Source organism: Tenrec ecaudatus, chromosome 16 (assembly GCF_050624435.1).
Source record: "Tenrec ecaudatus isolate mTenEca1 chromosome 16, mTenEca1.hap1, whole genome shotgun sequence".
In the NCBI taxonomy this organism is placed as follows: domain Eukaryota; kingdom Metazoa; phylum Chordata; class Mammalia; order Afrosoricida; family Tenrecidae; genus Tenrec; species Tenrec ecaudatus.
Window position 1 is genome coordinate 55,426,704 of NC_134545.1, and position 22,400 is coordinate 55,449,103.

Consider the following 22,400-nt stretch of genomic DNA (forward strand, 5'->3'; position numbering starts at 1 on the left):
CACATGGTGCAGAAAGTGAAATCTGAAGCAAAGAGCTCCCAGGCCAGTGGGTGCAGAGTCGCTGGATCCAAGGTTGTTGGGAGCATGGCAGGGTGCTGACAGCTTCCAGGGTAGGCAATCCACATGGGGTCACCCCTAGGGCAGAATCCGCATCCAAGCAAGGGGGAAGGCAAGAGAGAAAGAAGTTCTCAATTTCCTTCATACCTACGGCCACACTTCCTAGGAGCAATCACCTGACATACAGATTGGACTGCACCTTTATGTCCACACAGGTACCAATCAGATTGGCATGAAATCTAGCCTCCATATACACTAATAATTAAAACCATTTAATAAGTTCCTAATGAACCCAAATGTGATTGTTTTCTAACATATTTGGTATTGTAACAAGCATCTGTACATTTATACTAATTTTATAAATGATGGAATTGGGGTTTGGCATAATTAAGTTACTATTTTCTATAACTTGTATTTGACACAGTTGAGGGTTGACCAGAAGTCAGTATGCCAATAATTACGATATTTTTTCTTTTTTGAAAAAAAATTGTTTTTTGAGTGGTAATTGAAATCACTGAAATTTGTAAAGTAAGTCATTATAAAGTGTATCAGTACTTAATTGTTTTAAGTAATGCTGAGCATAATGGAAATTAGAAGTAAATAAAAACAAGATCAATTGGGCTGCTAATATAACCTTGAAGAAATACTAAAGGCTCAAGTTTCAAGGTGGATAGAAAGCATGGATAGAGAAATGAGTTTGGGTGGATAGAGACACGAGTTTGAGTTAATTTTAGCGGTATAACATTTAATCTAATCATAGAAAGCACTTTTCTTTAAGTTGAAGAACTGCATAATCTATCAAATAAAAGATGATTGGATCAAACAATAGAAAGAAAGGGGGCATGATAACAAATAGCAAGTTAAGACTTCACTGAGTAGCAATGGATATAAACACATTTGGATGTTATGAAATTATTAAAGAAGAAATGATAACATGTTAACTGAATGAGATAGGTAAAGAAAGGAGAAGAATTTAAGATGAACTAATACAAAGAAAAACAGGAACTGGGATTTCACGAGTGGGTTGCAAGTCTTCTCATTGTTGACGCACATGGAAATAACGGGGACCTCACGGTTCTCCGGAGTTTGCTTTTCCTCATGCTCCAATGGGGTGCCACTAGCAGTAGGCGGACCTCTGGAGAACACCGCTGAGACATGAGAAAGGGTACAGTTTGAGAGTCATTTCAAAGTTAATCTTATGCACTGATCGTGACCTTACTAGTATGGTTGAGGAAGCAAGAGAGAGGAGAATGAGGAAAGGAAGGAAGCTGAGAGGGTCAGCAAAGATTCTTGGCATGAGAAGCATTTGTAAGCCAGAGGGAAGGGTACAAATTAGAAAAGAAACACATGCAAGGTGAACAAAAGAAAAAAACGTTAGTGCCTCAGAAAGCAAGGGCCGGCAGAATGTCAAGGTTACTTGCTTAGTAAGATCCAGTACTCTAAACAAGTTTAGAAAAATGAAGAGTGAGATAAGATATTAAGAGAATGATTTGTGCTTTATGCTCTTTGGAAAATTTAGAGGAAGTATTACCAACAGGTCAAATAAAGCAAACCATTTTTTTTGGTTGAGATTATGAACTAAGAATGATTTTTACATTTTTAAATGCTTGAAGAAAATCAGACTAAGATGAGATGCAATCAGAATAATATCAAAACTCCGATTCCAGTTTCCATAATGAAGTGTTATTGGAACAGAGCTATGCGCCTTCCAATCAATGCTGCTGTGTGTGCTTTGGTGCTCACACGGGATGTTGGACAAAAGGAGAGATGATAGGACTGTGAGTCATGAAATATTTATTTTCTGCCCTTTCACAGAAACATTTTTCCTGCCTGTGTTTCAGAGTTAAATTGTTAAATGAATTATATGCTTAACATGGACTAATTGTCAACCAGGAAAATAAAACATTCCTATTCCAGTTTCCTTCCTGATAGCATATGGAATATAACCATCACATATACCTGCAGGAGTAAACTAGTCTAGATTTTTGTATTCCAGCATCAACATTAAAAGGTTATTGAGTGGTCTGATGTAGGCTTACCTGCCGGGCGTTTGTCTGGCACTGCTGTCTGTACCGGTCTCAGAGCACGTCTGTTTCAGTGCTACTACTGTGACTCTCAGGGCTCTCGGAGAAGCATTCATGTCTGTTCTCCGAAGGAGTTTTCCCAAGTGGATGCAGGGTTGCGGAAGTCAGTGTAGCACCTGCTTTCTTTTTCTTAATGTGCTAACATTCAATAAAACTTTGGCATGAAGTAATTTGTGGGGGGAAACAAAATCAAATTGATGTCTTTGGACTTGTGTTTTATAAATATGCATGGCATTCTAAACCAAATCAGGGTATTTCCCCAGGATTTGTTTTGAGATTTTCGGTGATTGAAATCAATTGATGGTATGCAATAAATCATTAAAAGAAACACTAAAAACATTCTACAAATGTCCCAATAACTTAATGCCTTTTAGTTGTGTTTCTCCTAGGAAAAAGAGCTAGACGTCCACAGAATTTTTTATTCGGCATCCTATTGCCCGACTTTTAGATCTTAGCTTATCAGAGGTAAACTTCTTTTGATTGTAATGTACCATGTAGCTTGAGATGTTATTAAGGAAATTCAATACAGCTGATGAGATTGTTGTCCAAGCAGGGTCAGTCTCAATGATACCCAATAATCAACCCTTTTCTGTTTGTGGCAGGTCGGGCAGAGGTGTGATCATTTTCATTTAGTGTCTTATTTATGCAGCTTTGGCAGGAAGCGTAAATGACTTCCCCAAGGTCATATTGGAAATCAGTGGCATTCCAAGAGAACATTTTCAATCAGTTCATTTTTCAATAGTTGTAGCTTTGTTGTAAAGATAGTAATTCATTTTATGTACTAGAGGGGGTAACATTTGAACAGTATCATATCATTTTTGTGGATTTATATCTTTGAAGAAAAAGAATACAAAGCAGTCCACAGTTGAACTTATTTACAGCTATTTTTATTTGAAAATGAGAAGATAATTACCAATAGCCAAGAGAGACACACCTCATTTTATTTTCAAGCTAATTTAAAAGGTTGGTAGCTTAAAATTTACTTGACATGCTTGCATATGAGTTTTGATTTCAGAAGTAAGTGGGCTGTGTCTTCATTACGGATCTTGCCATATGCCAGCAGTGGTAAAAGTTACTCTCTCTCTTTTTTTTTTTAACATCACATTGCCTGAAAAAAAAAAAAAACTACAAACTATTTTCAGCCTTCAAACTATTTCCTAGACAAATAAAGTCACTTGTATAGCTAGCTCATCAGCTAAAAATTCAATCTCATGGAGCTTAATTTTGTTATCCAACTAACTGAATCTTAACAAACTTTAAGGACTAGGCATGCTAATATAGCTTTAATTTTTTATTGAATGAAAATAGTTTTCAATTATTGAGCATTCACTCTGTGTCAAGCAGTATGCTGTTAGTTATCTAGTCAGTTCTGACACAGACAAACTATGTAGAACCCAAGGAAACATTGCCCAGTCTTGCTCGATCCTCATAATCATTCTTAAATTTCAGTGTCAAGCCACCGTATTGAGTGCTGATAATAAACTTCACCAAGCACGATGCTCCTGTCAGGAGATTTCTTTCCTGGTAACATGTCTGAAGTAGAGATGAAGTCTCATTATCCATGTTTCGAAGAATTCTAACATTACTTATTCCAAAATTGAGTTGTTCATGGATCTCAGAGTCCATGAAACACACAGGGTTCTTATCAACATCCTAATTCAAAAGCATTCATTTTTCTTGGGTGCTCTTTATTCTTTGTCCAGTTTTCACATGCATTTGGGGATTTAAAAATATCCTTTGTCCTCAAAGTAACAGCTTTGTTTTTAGAACTTTAAATAATTCTTGTGTAATATATATTTCCCAGTGTACTATACCATTTGATTTCCTTGGACATTGATTGTAGATCCAAGTAAAATAAAATCCTTAACAGTTTCATTCATTTATTCATTTATCATGAGGTACATTGGACCAATGAGGAATTTTGTTTTGTTTTCCCCTTCAGCTGCAGTCTTAGACCTTTTCTGGTGAATGCTTCAAGTCCCCTTTGTGTCCAGCTAGCAAGGTTGTGTCATTTGCATAGGATGGACTTTAATGAGACTCCCTCTTATCTTGTTGCCAGGCTCCTCTTCGAAGATTTCAGTTATCAGGTTATTTGTCTTGCACACCTACATATGACAAATGGATACAATTTTGACACACCTCTTTCCCCACTTCTCTTAGTGTATGCACAAGTCACATAAGAGCACAATTAAATATTCTTGAATTCCAATTCTTTTCCATTTTTTCATAATTTGTTGGAAATGCACAGTCAACTGTTTTTGCATAGTCAATAGGCACAAGCAAACATTTTCCCGGTATTCTCTGCTTTCAATCAAGACCCACCTGACATCAGCAATTATAGCCCTCAGTACATGTCCTCTCTGAATCCACGTTGGAATCCGGTAGCTCTGTGGCAATGTACTGCAATGTAATTTTTAATTATATTTAGCAAAAGTTTACTTGTGTATCATACTAATGATATATTGGACACCTTTTGATCACCTTTTGTAAGCAACTAGCTCTAGAGCAAATCATTATCATTTAATAGACTTTTAAATTGAAAGGAAAACAAATTCCAAAATTTTAGTTAGCAGAAAACATTATGAAGGATATCTGATCTTAAATGAATGTGTTTTTGAATATCTCATAATCAACCTCTTCCTTCAGTAAATGCTTGTAGACATAGTAGAGTGATTATAAATCTTATAATCATACATTTTAGGCTAAGATGACTCAACTACCTGAAGCAGAAAAGGAAAAGATTGCTGAACAAGTTGCTGATTTTAAGAAAGTGAAGAGTAAGCTGGATGCTGAGATTGAGATATGGGATGATACAAGCAATGACATCATTGTGTTGGCCAAGAAGATGTGTATGATCATGATGGAGATGACTGACTTCACAAGGTAATGTGGGAAAGGATGTTTGATGTTTATAACAGAAAAATATGTCACATTCATGAAATATTAGGGGGTATTTGAATATTGGTTCCAAAAAGCAAGTTGGAGAGAGAAAATATAATTATAAAGTGGTTGGTATGTACTTCTAGAAGTTTGGAATAGTAAATGTGATAAAGTTCCTCAAAAACAGATAAGGAAAGTAAAAGGAAATAGAGGATAGAACTAGGAGGCAAAGGACATTTATAGAGGGCTAAATACATGCATGTACATATGTAAATTTATTTATATATGATGATGGAGAAATAGATCTATGTGCATATATTTATAGGTTTAGTATTAAGGTAGCAGATGGACATTGGGCCTCAACTCAACTACTCTCTCAATGCAAGAACACTTTGTTCTATTAAACTGGCATTCCATGATGCTCACCTACCAGACACGATCCCCAAAGATAAAGCAGGTTCATAAGTAAATGTGATGAAGAAAGCTGATGGTGCCCAGCTATCAAAAGATATAGCGTGTAGGGGCTTAAAGGCTTGAATATAAACAAGAGGCCATGGAAGAATCACAGTAGCCTGTGTGATCATGAGGTGTCGATGGGATCAGATATCAAAGAACAAAAACTCATATCATTGTGAATGAGGGAGTGTATGGAGTGGGGACCCAAAGCCCATCTGTGGGCAACTGAACATCCCCTTACAGAAGGGTTATGGGGAGAAGACAAGCTAGTCAGGGTGCAGTGTAGCAACAATGAAACATACAATTTTCCTCGAGTTCTTAAATGCTTCCTCCCTCCCACCATCATGATCCAAATTCTGCCTTACAAATCCGGCTAGAACAGAGCTTGTACACTGGTACAGTTAAGAGCCGTAAACACAGGGAATCCAGGACAGACGAACCCCTCAGGACCAGTGGCAATACTAGGAGGGTGGAGGGAAAGTGACATAGAAAGCGGGAACTGATCAGAAGGATCTACATATAACCCCTCTCTGGGGGATGGACAACAGAAAACTGGGTGAAGGGAATGAACTGTTGAACAGTGTAAGACATGACAAAATAATGATAATTTATAAATTATCAAGCGTTCATGGGGGAGGAGTGGTGGGAGAGAGGGGAAAATGAGGAGCTGATACCAAAGGCTCAAGTAGAAAGCAAATGTTTCAAGAATGATGATGGCAACAAATGTACAAATGTGCTTGACACAATGGATGTATGTATGGACTGTGATAAGAGTTGTATGAGCCCCCAATAAAATGATTTTATAAACAGTTAAGGAAAGATTACAGAATATTAAATTGTATACCCTCAACCTCATTTTTTTCAGAAATATTTATCAGTTTACCATATAAGAATATTTAAAATAAATTGGTAAATTAAGTGTGCTACCTATTGGAGTTATTTTTAGGGTTGATTTCCGTATCCACAAAATGTTTGTTAGTGTGATTCGTGACATCATTAGGATTGGTGGTAGCTTTTACACTTGAGGTAGTAATCTGGTATATTTAAAATTACAATAATTTATATATATATATAAAGAATTCATACAACCAAAAAAACCAAACTCACTGCCATCGAGTCAATTCCAACTCATAGTGGTCCTATCACTTGCTCACTCACTGTCATTGAGTGGACTCACAGTGATGCTATAGGACCAATAAAAAGCGGTCCCTGTGCATTTTCTGGATTGTTGTTCTTTATATGAGTAGAAAGCCTCATCTTTCTCCCAAGGATTCATAAGTTGAGGATATATTCCTGAAATAATAAAATTGATATAAATATTAAATAGTCTTATATAAAATCCCCCAAATAGCAATGTTTGGCTGACCAATACCTAAAGTATTTCAATTTATAAGAATTTAAAGAATTTACTGTTGATGAAGTTTAAAAATCCACCAATTCTAACCAGAATTCTCCATCAGAGAGTCGACTGGAAACCCTCCTGGACAAAGTAGAGCTGTCTCTCATAGTGTCTGAGGGCATAGATATTTGGGGGACCAGAAAGCCACATTTTGTTCTAGTGAGGTTCCTGGTGGAATCACAACTGCCGACCTTGTGGTTAGTAGCCCAAGTATAACCCACCACACCAGTAGGCCTCCTTAAAAAGAGTCACAGAATAAACTAATACCCCTGAATCAACCCTAGAATATTTTTACACCATTCATTTATGTACACATTTATATATTTATAATTCACAAATCACTTTCAAATGGAGTGAACGATTAAATGTAAATATATAATAGTTTTGTTTTCTTTGCAAATTTGCACACCACGTTTCCATTGAATGATTTCTGCACATTTTTCAGAGCCATTTGTTACATTTTTCACAATGTGACATTATTATAATTTTTTTGTTTGTTCCATTTCTAGTAATTTAGTTTCCTGGCCTCCTTACTTCTCATCATTGCTTTAAAGTAGTTGTTGACGATATTTTCAAGTGGATTTTTCTTTTAAAGAGAAAAAAGTACAGTAATAATGAGTGATGTTCTTTATTTTATAAGCCAGCTGCTTATTTAATGGAAAGGTAACCTCAAAGGCTAGTTCTGAAATATGGTTTAAAAGAGTATCTTACTCAGGATGATGGTCTCAGTGAGTCAAGTCTTTTAATGTTGTTCAATAGTTGTTTCCCATTATTAAGACCCACCGAATATGACTCTGGTTAACTTTTTTGGAACTGGTCATGGGTATTGTCTAATTCTTGTAGTCTGAGAGTAGAAGAGGTTGTTATTTGTGTAGGCTAGTCATCTCTAGGTTCTTTTCTGAATCTTTGCTTTCCTCCTTTCTCTTGTCCGTTGGACAAGGAGAGACCAATCGCTGATACTTAGTTCGCTACGTGCAGCGTTTAAAGCCAGACTTTTCTTACTAAACAAGGATGTAGAACGTAACTTATATAAACACTATAACAATTTACTGAGTTGTCCCACAAAAGTGTGGTTCTAAGCCTTCAAATCCGCAAAAGTAATTACCTGAGGTTTATTAAAATTTTAAACTGCAAGTGCAATGATAGAAAATGCACAAACAGTAAAATCTGTCATTAAAACAGAGGTAGATAGAAACTCTTCTCTGAGTGTGAAATCAAGAAGGAGCTCTCTGTCTACCAGAGTATAGAAAGAAGCAAACGGGTCAAGAAAATGTGAGGGAGTAAAATGCTTAATGGTATCTTTTTGTAGGACAAAGTCATGCACGGTTATAACAAGGATTTTATAGGCAAAACTGGAGAGAAATCTTAGGTAAAGAAGAAACCTGGATATATAAAATGTAAGCAAGGAATATGTTTCAAAAGAATCCATATATGAGTGAATCATGAATAACTTAGACTGATACTTTTATAGTTCATGCAATTTGTAGGTTTTCTTTATGTATCTTCAAATAATATTAATATGTTACATTTTAGTAAACTCCTGGGCAAGAATAGAGTTTTCAGAAGTATTCAAGAGAATGAGAGAATTAAAACTCCTGCAAAGTATACCACTGAATAATTCATTAGATCGAAACTGGAATTACAAAAAAGGAAAAGGAGGTGGGGACGTCTATGGAAAGGTGGAAAGGGAAAGGGCTGCAACCTCACACAAAGGTGAAGACATAGACTGTTTTGCAGTCCTCCCTGCTCTAAATCAGTCACTCTCTCAAAAGAATCAGTATCTTTTTGTTGACACGTTTGAACAGAATTTGAAAAGGATGCTGCTAAATCAGAGTCTGAGTGTGTCATAAACGGAAAGCAGGGTGCTAAAACTGAAATCACAACTCCTGAAGTGATAACTCACCGGAAAGTAGACACATTTTATGTTGTGCAGAGGCTGAAACAGCCCACCATTCGCACAGTCTACAGGTGTCACTGCCAAAGGCAACCACAGAACAGAGCGTGCACATTCAAATTGCAGCAAAAGTGGACAGCAACATTGAACCTTGGCCTCTTCTATCCACTGGCGCTTCAAGCGATCCTAGTTGCAGCTAAATTTGTTTACATAAATTGTGACAGATCTCCAGTAGTCTATAATGAGAAAATCAAGTTATTTAATTCTTTTCTCATTCCTAATCTGTTTTGAATGTTTCTAACCTGTTCTCTAGATGAAGAGATACCAGTAGTTCCATTTTAGATGGCCAATTGCTAGTTTGTAAAATGATAATCTGTACTCATCAATGTAGTATATAGACCATTGCCTTTGTGGTCTGTGGTATGCCAACTGACCTACATGTCTCCTGAGATTAGGATTCTAAAACTCCAAGCCAAATGATTCATTCCTACAAGGTGTTTGTTTATAGCTAGACTTTTCCAGAACTTACAGCATGTATAAATTTATGCATAGATATATCCTCTGCCAAATATATATATTCATTCACGGGTGAGTTCCCATTTGCGTCTGTTCAACTTACACCCCCCCAGCCTATCTTGCCATGCTGTTGTTGTTATTGTTAGGTGCCATCAGGGTGGTTGTAACCTAACAACTTTATGCACAACAGAACAAAATACTCCCTTGTCCTATCGCCATCCTCACAATCATTCCCATGCTGGAACCCATTTTCACAAGCACTGGATCAATCCATCTTCCTTGAGGGTTCTCCCTCTTTTAGCTTCCCTTCGATCTTACCAAATACGATGTCCTTCTCTAAGGACTGGTCCCTGCAGAAACATGGCCTGTTTCTAAAGAGCACTGTGGCTTTACTTCTTCAAGGCAGATCGGTTTGCCCTTTGAGCAGTTCACAGTACTATCAATGTGATTCTCCAGCACCGCAATTCAAACCCATCAATTCCTCTTTGGTCTTGATTCAATGTGCAATTTTCCACATGCATATTAGGCATTGGAAAAGAGCATGGCTTGGGTCAGGTGCACCTAGTCCTTAAAGAATACCCTTGCTATCAGTACTCTAAAGAGGTCATGGGCAGCAGATTTACCTAGTACAATATTGGTGTCTTTTTATCTCCAAGCTTTTTCTTCCATGAGCATTCACCATGGCTCCAAGATAAAATTCTAGGTAACTTCAACCTTTGCTTGATGCATCAGGATGTTGTTACCTATTTCTCCAATTGTAAAGATTTGGGTCTGCCTTACATTGAGTTGAATCTATATACATAAGGCTGCGATCTTTGATCTTCATCAGCAAGTTTCAAGTCCTCCTCCCTTTCAACAAGGCAGGCCTTGTCATCTCCATGTGGCAGGCTATTAATAAGCCTTCCTTCACTCCTGATGCCACATTCTTCATATAACCCAGCTTCTCTGATTATTTGATCAACATACAGGTTGAGGACACAACCCCCAAAATACACCTTTGCTTATTTTAAAGCATGCAGTGCTCCCCTGTTCTGCTTTACATACCTTGATCCGTGTACAAGATATCCACGTTATCCTAATTACACAATGAAATGTTCTGGAATTCCCATCTATCTCAAGGCTATCCGTAGTATGTTACCATCTACATGATGAAATGCCTTGGCATAGCCAATACAACACAAGTAAACATGTTTCTGGTATTCTCTGTTTTCCGTTAAGGTCCATCTGGCTTCAGCAATGAAATCTCTTTTCCACATCCTATCCAGAATCCAGCCTGAGTTTCAGCAGCTGTCAATGGACTGCTGCAATCACTGTTGGATGATCTTCAACAGAATTTTACTTGCATGTAATATCAATGATATTGTATGATGATTTGATCAATCTATTGGGTCACATATCTTTGACAGGGGTACAGCTATAGATCGTTTCCAGTAAGTTGGCCAAGTAGTTGCCTTCCAAATTCCCTGGCAGAGGTGAGTGAGTGCTTCCAGTGCTTCACCAGCTGTGGAAACATTTCCATTGATATGCCATCAACTGAACCTTGTTTTAGGCGAATCCTCGCAGGACAGCGTGAACTTCCTGTCAGCAGCCGTCGTTCTTGTTTGTTTGCTCCTCAGGAAAGAGTAGAATATCGGCTAGGCCTTTTTGGAATCCTAGCTCTGTGTATTCTTCCCATTTCCTTGTGCAGCTTCCCGTGTCGTTGAATTTTTCAGTATTAAAACTCATGGTTTGAATTTTTTCCTTCAGTTCTTTAGTTTAATATTTGCTGAGCTTATTCTTCATTTTTTTTGTTTTCTAACTGAAGCTCTTCACATATTTCATTATAATATTGACTTTTTCTTCTCAAGCTGCCCTTTGAAATTTTCTGTCCATCTCTTTAACTCCATTCATGTACTTTAGCTACTCGATTATTAAGAACATGTTACACTTTTCTGACATCCTTTTCATCATTTCTTTCTCTCCAGTCTTTTTGATGTCTCTTGTGTTCTTTGTGAATTTTTGATGTCCTCTTATCAGGTCCTCTGTTATTAGTATTCAGTGCTACAAAACTGTTCTTAAGATGTTCTTAAAATTTAGGTGGGATAAATTCAAGGTCATATTTTGGTTCTGGTGGACTTATTTTAATGTTGTTCGGCTTTAACCTGAACTTAATTACAGGCAATTGATGGTGTGCTCCACAGCCAGCCCCTGGTCAGTTTTAGCTGCTGATACTTGGCTTCTCCATCTTCCCTTTCTGCAGATATAGTCAATTTGATTTCTTTGTATTCCATCGGGAGATGTGTATATTCCCTTTCTGTGTTTCTGAAAGAGTTATTTGCTATAAATATGACATTGTTCTTACACATCATTTGATCTCTAGCTTCTTTTCTATTGCCAAGACCATAGTTGATAGACTTCTTTGTATGCGCTTTAGTTATAGCATATAGCAATCTATATCTGAAGGATACTTCAATCTATTGTCCCTAGTTTTCTTTAATAATAGTTTGTTTTAGGTTTTATATTTAATTCTTTAATGCATATTGATTTAGTTTTTATGTGGTGTGAGGTATGAAAATTATTTCATTTTTTCTAAAAATGGATCTACAAATTTACTAGTTCCATTTGTTAAATAGATTATCACTTCTGCATATAATGGATTCTGGCCTTTTTTCAAAGTTTGTTCATCTGTATAATTGGATATATTTATTACTAGATTCTCAGTTCTGTTCTCCTGTTCTCTGTGTCGATCATTATACAATTATTCCTCTGCTCTGATGACTGTGGCTGTATAATAAAATTTGAGATCAGAGAGTGTAAAGGCTCCTTCTTTTTTTAAACATTTTATTAAGGACTCATACAACTCTTATCACAATCCATACATATACATACATCAATTGTATAAAGCACATCTGTACATTCTTTGCCCTTAAGGTTCCTTCTTTATTCTTTTTAGTAGTACTTTGCTTATTCCTACTAATTTCTTGATAAGTTTGGTGATTAGTTTGTTCATCTCTTTAAAGAATTGTGTTGGACATATGAATTAGGATTAGATTACATCTACTAGATCACTTTGGGAAATATCATACTTTTTACAAAATTAAGCCTATCCATGAGCATACAAAGCACTTTTTCTCTTTATGTTAGTCTCTCCTAGTTTCTTGTAGTAGCGTTTTAAGAATTTTCTTTGTATAAGTGTTTTGTGTTTATTGTTATATTTAATTATTAGTATTTCATCTCTTTGACTGTTGTATATATTTGTCTACTGGTGTTATTTTCAGAATTCTCTTTTTCTGTATATCAGAGTATGACTGGAACCCCTGAGACATGTTCTTTAGACATTCTTCCACCTGGAACTGACTCAACTTGCAGAGATTAACTTTCAACCAGGCCATGGGCATATCTATAGAGTGTATAACAACTCCTCAGTAGTACCACCCACATGAGACACAAAGTGTAGCATCTCTGTAAAATCAAAACTCAAGATTCATCAAGTAACAGGAAAGAAGGACAAATGGAAGCGGAACAAAATAAGATCTAAGATATTGAATTGAGAGGATTGCAGCAAGTGCCACAAAACAAAAGGTAGCATCAATTATTCAATGGTAAACTACTTTGCTCTGTAAACTTTCACTAAAATGATAATGGAAAGAGAAAACAAACAAACTCCAACAACAACCAAATGAAACAGAGTTTCTCAGACAGGTGTATCCTTTTCTGAGAGTAAACATAGCAGTGATATGCAGAGGCTGGTCCTTAGTTCCACCCACATTACATTGAAACATTTTACTTTAGCTTGTTAAGGGGTCCTGGTCGGGCACTGCAGGACTTTTAAAAGTTCATTAAAAAGTGGAATTAAAAGATAATGCAATTTTTCTACAACATTTTTGAAGCCTTCTTTTATTGATCAGCAATGGTCACTTCAGATAGCATTGATAAATTTCCTACCTTACAGCTGAAAGCGATGTAGAGATATAAAAAGTTATATATTTTAAGGTGATAATAACAAATTATCTTTTCTAGAGTACCCCTGGTTATATTTTTTTTCTAGCCAATATTTTATTTTCATTAATATGCATAATAGTGTCTAAATTTGATGAATGCTTACTATCTAGATTTACTATGATATGTATATGTTCCCAATTTTATCCTAAGAACCATTATATTGATTATTATTTTCTCCTATATTTAAAGAAATTGAGATTCAGAAAAGTTAGACAAATTACCTAAAAAGGTGAAAATGGGGTTGGGTTTGGGTTGGTCAAAGTCTAGCTCCAGAGTCTGGGCATGGATTCATTATACGTTTTTATAATGACTGGATCCATTCCTTTCTCCCAAAGAGAACATAAATGGAAACATTAGAAATAACCTTGACGCTTGTGAGACTGATGACATGAATCTAGCTGTAAATACTTTTAAAGCTCAGAAGGAGGGAGGGTCTGAGTAGTCCTTAAACTAAACAAAGAGCGAATGAAAGAAATGAAAAGTGAAGATAAACAAATGAAAAAATTAGACATTGAATGACACATGCATCGGACTATGTAGAGAAATAGTACACACATAAATAGACACAGGTATGTGTGTATCTATCGCTATATGTATATAATGAGATAGAGGGACCACAAAAACTTCATGGAAAAATAAGATTAAAAGACAATATATTTTTCATGACTTTTTAAAGCACTCTAGTATATATCATTATAACTATATACTATGAAATCATAAACAGCCTAGCTATTTCTATCATACGATATTAAAAGTTCTAGGGATTTTCTTACCAGGGTGTGTTAGGCTGGGTTACCTAGAGAAACAAATTCAGTGACACTCATATATGTGTAAGAAAGAGCTTTATATCAAGAATGAATTGTATATTACAGCCAGTCCAGTCTAGATCTAATTCATAAGACAGATACTAATGCACAAGTCTCTGTTCAGACAGACTCATAAAGCCAAATCCAAGGATGCAGAATACAGGAACATCACAGGCTGGTGTATGCAAAATCTTGTGGATCCAATGGCAGTGGAAGAATCACAGGGTTCTGGCAAGACTCTAAGTGACTCCTCAACAGAAAGGTGAAGGCAGAGAAAGAGAGAGGAGAAGTTCCCAGGACCTTCCTTATGAGAAGTCCACACCCATAAGGAGGCATCATCAGGCTTTGACCTGATTGATGACAGGTTAAACTCCACCCCTACGCTTTTATATCTTCAAGTTCACACAAAATTATATAACTACCACAGAGGGTATACTTATAGGTAGGCATCTGAGAGTAAGACAAATATTAGGAAAATGGTTTCTATGAGTCTGCTGACTAGGAAACAGAAGTATGGGAGTGTCTTTATGGTTAAATTTCTCACATGTTTAATTGTATTGTAATATCACAAGTATACATTTAGGAGAATGATATCCTGGAGAAACTTTTAGAGAGTAATACCTGTATAAAAGCAATTGATTTTTCTGTTCATTGGGTATGGATGCTGATTTCCCTTTTGTTATTGTGGTTAATTCCTTCCTGTTGAAGACTGTTATTTGTCCATAAGAAGTGTAATTGTTTACAAACATCAATGCAACAGTATTTTGATGATTCATAAATTTTGATTATATATTTGTTAAAAATCATTATTTTAAAAAAATGATAACAAGAAACCAAACTTGGCCACAGGTACAATGACTGAAGGAAGGAGAGTTTTTGCTTAGGGGACATTGAGTTTATGCTAATGGTGGTAATAATTTGAAATAATGGTTGTCCAACACAATCTAATCAAGGGCTGTGAATTGTACATGTGGAGATTATTGAAGTAGAGAATGTTTTGTTGTGTATATTTTTGCCACAATTGAAACAATAATTATACTATAGAGTACAAGGAAGAAGAAAATGATTGTACAACTCTTCTTGATATGATTGAACTATTGAAGTGTATGATATGTAGATGAAGTACCAATAAACTGTTTTAAAAATAAGGCATTTTGCTGGTAATGCTACACAATAGTCAGAAACAGCAATTCGGAGGTTGGCGTTGTCTTAGGTATTGCTTTGTTGTGTTGGATATAGAGCCACTTTAGTTGGAGCCAACTTGATGACATCTAATAATAAAACACCAAGTCCCTCATATATTCTTGTAATGTGGACAATATCTGATAGCTAAATCTACTTGCATATAAAAGGTGTTTGTTTCTCTACCCATTTGAAACCTGGCCTGCTACATTAAAAAGTTAATTTATAATATGGAGGAGCAGGTAGGACAAAGGGTTATAGAATATTGAGATTTCATCTTCTGTAGGACAGAAAAGCATAAATTCTGACTGGCCCAGAGGAGGAGATACTCAAAAACCTATACACATGAAGGGAACAAAAAAGAAGATTTCGTAATAATGTTGAATTCATTTGTATAATTCAGTTCTTGTGTGAACCAATTACAATCTAATGGCATTAAACAACCAAATTAAGAAGTCTGGCTGCTGTTGTAGGGCCACCATATTTTTCACCATTTGCATGGATCCTATTGTCCTTGGATGTTTACTTAGAGAAAATTTCTTCCTCACTTGCCTTTCCTTTTCTTTTTGAAAAACAACAACTCTGATCCATGAAGTCACATGTGGTTAGAAGGAGAGGAGGAATCGTACTTTGCCTTCGTAGTACAACTAGCCTGTCAGAATTAAAGACTCTGTGAAAACAAAATGGAAATGTATGGCATTCATGCATTCCTTGCCTAATGTGCTTTGTTAAATAAGTTACTTTGCTAACTTAAAAAGCATTAATTCCAGTGATTTAAACTATGAAGGTAAAGAAAAATATGATTATCTATGCTTAAGATGGTTATTGAATGCTCTCCTATATATATAGGTGTATATATATATATATGCATATGAAAAATGCCTATGGTTTGATGTCTAAAATAATATTTCTAATTTTACAACTTCTAACTTAAAGGAATTTATTTTCTATGAAATACAGATAATATTTTGGGGAGCAATTTTGTTATTGAATACAATAACACACTTATTGCTTCTTATTACTGTGTTGAGTAACTATTTTATTTCACTTTATGGATCCTGAGTCACTGGAATTATCCAATAATGCCAAGGGAAATCATTCAACCTGAAAGGAAATGTTATTGTCTCACAGTTACTTTTACATGATAAAAATTTATATATATGTCAACCTAGTAAATAATGAACAAAAATTCAGATTATATAACACCCTGGCGATCATATATTAAAAATTAACTGGCAATGAGAATCCAAACACTCACCACAAATTAGGCATTTCAATTTCTGATCTCTGCTCTGCATTTAAGAGTCTTGGTGGCGCACCAGTTTTCTGCAGCAGAAAGGTCTGATAATCTGGTACCCTAAAGAGTGACAGCCCTGGAGCCCTATGTGGAAGTTCTACTCTATCCTACTGAGTACCTATACCCATGAGTTGGAACCAACTTGAGGGCAGTGTGATTGTTTTTATTTATTTGTTTGTTTGGTTTGGTTTTGGGGTTTTTTTTTCTGGGGGGGGGGGATTTGAACTTATGAGAGAATTCAGCTCAATGGTTACATTTCCAAATGGCAGAATAGTTCTGTTTGTATAAATCTGAAGATACTTTGCATAGCTAAGAGCAAATGATGCATTCTCATAGAGCACAGATAATTGAAATATTAGGGATATAGAAATAAACAAAGACCATGGAAATTAGAACAAACAAAATCTGGAAGATAGCCACCCTCACATGCTTTGGCAGAGACTCAGAGGCAAGCAGGCGAGAAGGAGCATCTTACAGTAGGAAAAGGGAAGGCTTCAGGTGTTCTCTATTTGAGATTGTTGGCAAGCCAAGTTCATCTAACTAAAAGCAGGGCATCTTATGTGATTGATTTGGAGAGCACAGTTGATTTCCTCTGCTGCTTTCTGAGTGGGAGGTGAGAGCCAAAAAATACAGAAGCAGGCAGGTACTGACTAAAACCTCGCTGCTGCAGAGCTTGTGGTTTGGCTTCCAGAGCTGGCTGCTGCATAGGTTATGTGTCAGAGTTCTATTGTGGTATGTGGTCTCACCATGACACATTTGCATATGACGTCTTTCAGAAACATAACTTGTAGTCTTTTCATTGGCATATTGTAGGACAGTGAATTAAAACACTATAGAATTCATTTCATATTTTAAAAAAAATATTTGTAAGATGAATAAAAGCAATCTGCTGGTTTGTTTTTAAATCATTGATCTAATGTGTTTGACAATATCTGGTTTACCTAAGAAAAAATGGAACAAAAACAACAAGTATGGCAATAGATGAATCTTTGTAATGAAATTAATTTTATGAACATAATTCCTGCTATGTTCTAAGAACTCTTAGTCAATTTGGAGTTTGTTTTTCTACAACAATTTGATTTAAATATTCTGGAATAGAATTTATATTTTTCCAGTCTGAAGGCTTAATTTCCTACTTCTGTATCTAATTTTTTTATTTCCAAATGTTTTAATACCTTATCCTCAATCTCATTATGTCCTTTGATTTCTTGACCCTGTATTCACCTTTTCAACTCTGCCCCCAATTTGTTTAGATATTTTGATATTCATTTAATTTTGCTGCTAGCTTATGCTCCTCGCTCATGTTTTAACCACTTTCTCACCACAATCCTGATCTGCCTCCCTCAGGCCCAGATGGTACCAAAAAATGGCAGACTTGTCTCAGTCCACACACTGCCTCCTTCTGCCTTGTGCTTGTGTTTCAGATTGTTGATTTCACTCGTTCTTTCTTAATGACCATATATGCATTTCTATCAGAATATGCTTTAGCAGGAGGGAACCTAAGAGAAATAGCAAATTTCTGCTGCTCTGGCACATGGCTGCTTAAGCCATTTTTAACTTGAAAGAGATACAGATGCTTTAATATAGACAAAGTTATAGAAGTGGTTGGACTGTTTGGACCTATACCTTCGTTACAAGTATTTGTCTCCCTGCCCCACTCTTCATTCTGACCAAGGACTCAATGAAAAAAAAAAGTGATCATCTGATATTTGGTCTTTGTGTTGACATTCTGTGACTGTGGATAGGAAGTGATCTCAGGACCTTTATCTGGTCAGTTACAGATATTACCTGGTCAAACTTTGAAGGAATAGGTCAATTGTGTACAACTATGTAAATGTGAATTGTTATTAACATTTTAACTATGGCATTGAAAACCAGCGCTGCCTACTAAGGACCACATAATGGTAACTTGATGTAATTTTACTTTCTCCATGGGAACTCTCTGCTTCCAAATTCTTATATTTACTCTGATAGATTCTATTTTTATTATTACACACATATCACAGATGCTAATTCATGGAATTTTATTGGCATATGTATTATATCTATTAAAAATAAACAATTAGTGATTCTGGGAAACAATGGTCCAGGAACCGCAGGCACTGTTTAGCAAAAGCCAGAGGCCAGGTTGATTTGAGAAATTCTAAGCTTATTTCTGCAAGCACTGAAAGAAGGAAACAGTGGGGTTTGCTACCCCCACATGATGTGACAGAAACAAGTGTTGAATCCTGATCACAAGAAAAGATTAGTGGGTCTTTTCATTGATCACAGGATACAAATGATACTCTAAGAAGGCAGGTTTTGCAATGATCATTAGGAAATTACATATACCATTAGTCCACTATCACTGAACCTTCATGTGCCCACCTTTGTGTAAATTGGGGTGATGCTTCAGCCCTTGACCTTACCAGTCTGCCACCCATGAAGCTTCTGAGTAAGGATGCTTCTTATCTGGCTACTTATATTTATGGCCGTGTTAGCTTTCCTGAGTAAGGATATCATTATTAATAAAGTTTAAATGGATTTTTTTACTGCAAGAGAGGAGCTGTTCAATTTCGGATTTTTAACAAACTAAATTTGAATTATGTTACATTTCTGGTATTTGGATAAACAATGGACTAAATTAAAGAAAGTACCATCACAATCCCAGTATTGTGACAGGAAAACAGATCCAGAAATTGATTGGCATATTCATGGCATTAAACATCTTAGAGAACTTAGCTCTGTGGTTTCCTTGGGAAATCTCTATGATATTCCCAAGTTCAATTATTATCTGTGGCTAGCATAGCCTGTCTCTTAGGAGAAAATAAAACATCATGGTGGGCTCCATCCAGCTTGTGAGTGAGGAAATATATGATTAATTAATTAATTAATTGATTGATTACATGAAAGAATTATTTGCAATTAAAGTACCCTAAATATAGTTTTTATCCTTGAACACATTTGAAACTATTTTTGTTCCATGCTCACTCACTGCCATCAAATTGATTCTGACTCATAATGACTGTAAAGGACAGGGATTAACTGTCCTTGTGGATTTCTGAAAATGTAAATTTTTAGATAAGTAGAAAGCGTCATCTTTCTCCCATAGAACAACTGGTCATTTGGAAGTGCAGACCTGGATAGCAGCCCAGCACACAACTGCTACACAAGCACCCAAGCTCCTTCCCTTATCATAGGTTTGGTGGTTATATAATCTGGTGTCAATTTGGAACTTGAGAGGATTAGGAGTGAAGGGGTGGAATCATCTGTCAATCAGGTCATAGCTAATGAGGCCTCTGTTCTGGGAACACCTGTATTCCTCCATGGAGGCAGGAGACAATCATCTCTCTCGGCTCACTCCCTTGGAGACTTTACTGACAAGACACATGACACTATGCCCTGGGAGCTGGAGAAACCCCATGGACCTACCCTGATGCAGCCAGAACCCTGCACCTGGAGAAGCCATGTAGCGATCCCTACCAGTGCTGATATGCTTACAACGCCACTGGATCCACAAGACTTCCAACCCACTGGCCTGTGATCTTCCTGCATTCAGCTTCATTGCATGTGTTTCATGAGTCTGAAGAGGACTTTATAGATTGGTGTCGGACATATGGGCTAGTAACTGACATATGGACTTGATCTGAACTGGGTTGGGGGGTGTTTGCCCAATGTTCAGTTGCTCTTTTATATGAACCACTTCCTTATATACATGAGTCTCCCTGGAATTGCTTCTCTAGTTTACCCAGACTAACACAGTAGGTCACTCATTTATAGAGAGAAAGTATTCTAAAATATTATTTAAAATCTACTTCAACCTACAAATCACTTTTTTAGAAATATTCAAAATATTTTTGATAATTCACCAATAAATTATGCTGAAAAATAAGCTTAAGAAATCTATGTAAGAAATTTTGTATAAGTGTTTAATTTTCTTTATAAGCAGAAATTAGGGCTGCCTTGGGAATCATTTATTAAGAATTAAGGAGTTGGAAGGAAAAATAAAATTCAGTGATATGAATGCTCAGAAGATGGAAAGTCAAGGAGTCATAAAGTTGTTCTTTGATGTTGTCTATCATTCATGCACATAGAGAGTGTTTCTGGGGTCATTTCTGAGTCATGGCAGTTCGATGAACACATGTACACGTGCACACACACACGTGCATGGAAAGAACCACAGTGGTGCTGTGGATTTGGGATGTTAAATACAAAGTCAACAGCTTCAACTCACCATTTGCTGTGTAGGACAAGCCAATCTATTCCCAGAGAGATTTACAGTGTCAGAAACCCTATGAGGATTCATAATCAGCTCTATGGCAGTGGGTTTGCGATGATTGGTTACATCTCTATGCTTGTATATGTGTAGTTAAGCTCATATGATTATATAGGTACACATGTAGAGCTATTTCTACAGGCAGATGTATATACATGTTTGTGCATTGTATATATATTTATATATATAATAAAGCATATAGGGACATAAATATATTACTTTCTAGGCATAAAGTAAAGCTCTTAAGACTGTTACTAGGTCAACAAGTATAATTTAGCTCTTAAAGATAATGTTCTACTCTTCAATTCAGTAAGTAACATCTGAGTCAGGAAAGGTTGTGAGGGCTCATCTTAGACACAATTTTTGTATCTAAGTGAAAGAAGACAAACCAACACTGCCAGCCGAATCCAGTCAGGATTAATAGTCTGCATAAACCATTGAGCAACCAAAATGGAAATGCTGACACACTGCGAAAAGTGTACCCAATGTCACTTAATAAAAGAAATAGAAGTTAGTCTATGTAAATCTAATTTGCTACATAAATTTTCTCCCCCAAAATGAAACATTAAAAAGAAAATTAGCATGCACCTACTATTCAACAGATTCTGTTATACATACACAAAGGCCAAGTCTCTGCCCAAAAAGAGTTATAGAAACTAGGGTAGAATTTGCTGTAGCTAAAAGGGTCCCACAGGAGGAGGAGGCCACTATGCCTTGGCATGAATGGCATCTTCTTAGCAGGAGATATTTGAACTCCCTCTTAGAGAATAAGGAGAGGTTTTCTGGATGGGAAGGGGAGGAAGGGCACCCCAGAGGAAGGTTGTGGAATACAGATGCGGGAGATTGCATTAATATGGTAGTCAGGAGCACATGAAGTATTTCACGTGGAAAATGAAAAATAAAAAGGTGTTTGTGAAAAGAAAGTGAGTTTTATTGAATTTGATAGGAATAGTGAATATTAGTTTTGAAGTATTGATATTTAATTCATTTAAATTTGGAATAAAACATGCATAATATCTCATTTCATTTTGGAAGCATGAAGGCCAATTTGGAGGCTGCGTGGTTGCAGGTAAAATAATCTCAAAGATATAACCATTTACGTTGTGAGAGTTAAGAAACTTTTATTATAGGCTATGGAAATGGAAAGGAAAAGAAAATTGCATCTGGATATTACAATCTACTTAAAATTTAAAGGATTAGAAAAAATTCTTCTAACTGGTTTTATGTTCATTAATTATTAATTATAAAAATTATTATACTTTATATATTCTCCTTATATAAACTTGAAAAACATGGTCCTGACATTGGGAATTTAAGTAGCTGTTATCTGGAATACTTTTCAGATTCAACTTGTTTTGTAGATCCTTGGGAAATACAGTTGTATGTCTCTTAATGATCAATTCCCCTCCCTGCCACCCTACTTTATTATATTTTAAGTACTTTCTCCAGTATGACAAAGAAGAAATAGAAATTTAACTTTTGGACTAGAAATACACAATAACCACTGGTCTGAAACACTGAACACTTTCCCTTATTTTGTTTTTAACCAGTAGCAAGAACAGATTAGGAATCTTACACACACACACACACACA

At 36.1% G+C, this 22,400-nt stretch overlaps 1 protein-coding gene across 1 annotated transcript in view; it reads left to right on the forward strand.

Annotated features, from left to right (window-relative positions):
• Nucleotides 1-22,400, forward strand: part of CTNNA3 (catenin alpha 3) — a 1,794,797-nt gene that overhangs the window by 1,617,519 nt on the left and 154,878 nt on the right. The window contains exon 14 of the mRNA XM_075534447.1: nucleotides 4,843-5,024. Within this exon, the coding sequence (XP_075390562.1) occupies nucleotides 4,843-5,024 (182 nt within the window). The remainder of the gene's footprint in view (nucleotides 1-4,842; nucleotides 5,025-22,400) is intronic.